This window comes from Monoraphidium neglectum, assembly GCF_000611645.1.
Source record: "Monoraphidium neglectum strain SAG 48.87 unplaced genomic scaffold scaffold02015, whole genome shotgun sequence".
In the NCBI taxonomy this organism is placed as follows: Eukaryota; Viridiplantae; Chlorophyta; class Chlorophyceae; order Sphaeropleales; family Selenastraceae; genus Monoraphidium; species Monoraphidium neglectum.
In genome coordinates, this window is record NW_014011613.1 from 1 (window position 1) to 1197 (window position 1197).

Sequence of the window (1197 nt, forward strand, 5' to 3'; positions counted from 1 at the left end):
CCCCAACCCCTCAACACCCTCCCCCCTCCCTCCAAAAGGACTCTTTCCTTGACGAGGGCTTCATCCTGGACAAGAAGATCGGCGTGGGGCAGCCTCACCGCATTGAGAACGCCAAGGTGCTCATCGCCAACACGCCCATGGACACAGACAAGATCAAGATCTACGGCGCACGCGTCAAGGTCGACTCCATGGCCAAGGTGGGCGCAAAGGGGGAGGGGGGCGTGGCCCGAGGCTGGGAGGGGCCATGAATCGCAGGAGGCGGGGTGCAAGTTTGACAGGTTGGAGAGTGTTTTGGCCCCTGCAGGCTGGACGTGCAGCGGATGGCAGTTTGTGGCAGTTTGTGAGCGGCAGCTGGTGCACCGCCTGCCTATGGGCGTCTTGCGCGAGGCTGGTACGAGCCAGTGCCTGGCTCATCCCCTCTCACTGTGGCTCAAATCCATCCTTCCCCTGTCGTCCCCGCGGCTCAACCCAGGTGGCCGAGATTGAGGCGGCCGAGAAGGGGAAGATGAAGGAGAAGTGCGAGAAGATCCTGGGCCACGGCATCAACTGCTTCGTCAACCGCCAGCTCATTTACAACTACCCCGAGGAGATCTTCGCGGAGGCCGGTGAGCTGCCCGTGGCTGGGCGGCACGGGTTGGCGCCGACGACCGCGGCCCCCACCTTGCGACGCATGTCTCGCTGGTGCCCACACGTCGCAGTCACACCGCGACCTGCCCGATCCACCCCCTCCCCCCGGCAGCTAACTTCCATGAAGCCACTCGACTCCCCTTGTCTTAAACCTAGCGGCCGCCCTGCCCTCCGTCTCCCCCCCCCCCCTCAACCCCCCCAGGCATCATGTCTATAGAGCACGCCGACTTTGACGGCATCGAGCGGCTGGCGCTGGTGCTGGGCGGGGAGATCGCCTCCACCTTTGACAGCCCCTCGGAGGTGGGCGCCCCCTGGCAGGGTGGAGCGGCCAAAAGTCGGGGCTGCCCCAGGGATGCGCTGCTGTTAACGACGACTACCGCACGACCCTGAGCGCTCCACAGCGCCGTGGGCGGGCAAGCATGAGCTTAGTGCTGACGCGGCCTGTGGCCACAATGCGTGCACGCACGCGCACGTGCATGTATACACACGGGCCCATGCGCGCACCTGCACACACACACACTCTCACTCTCTCTCTCTCTCTCTCTCTCTCTCTCTCTCTCTCTCTCTCTC

At 64.4% G+C, this 1197-nt stretch overlaps 1 protein-coding gene across 1 annotated transcript; it reads left to right on the forward strand.

The window, feature by feature from the left end:
* Positions 1–137: 137 nt before the first annotated feature.
* MNEG_9658 (T-complex protein 1 subunit beta) lies at positions 138–1017 on the forward strand (the record flags this gene model as incomplete). The annotated part of the gene is made up of 3 exons (XM_014041867.1): positions 138–197; positions 473–605; positions 830–1017. 3 exons carry the CDS (start codon positions 138–140, stop codon positions 1015–1017), a joined length of 381 nt encoding a protein of 126 aa, XP_013897321.1.
* Positions 1018–1197: the final 180 nt, after the last annotated feature.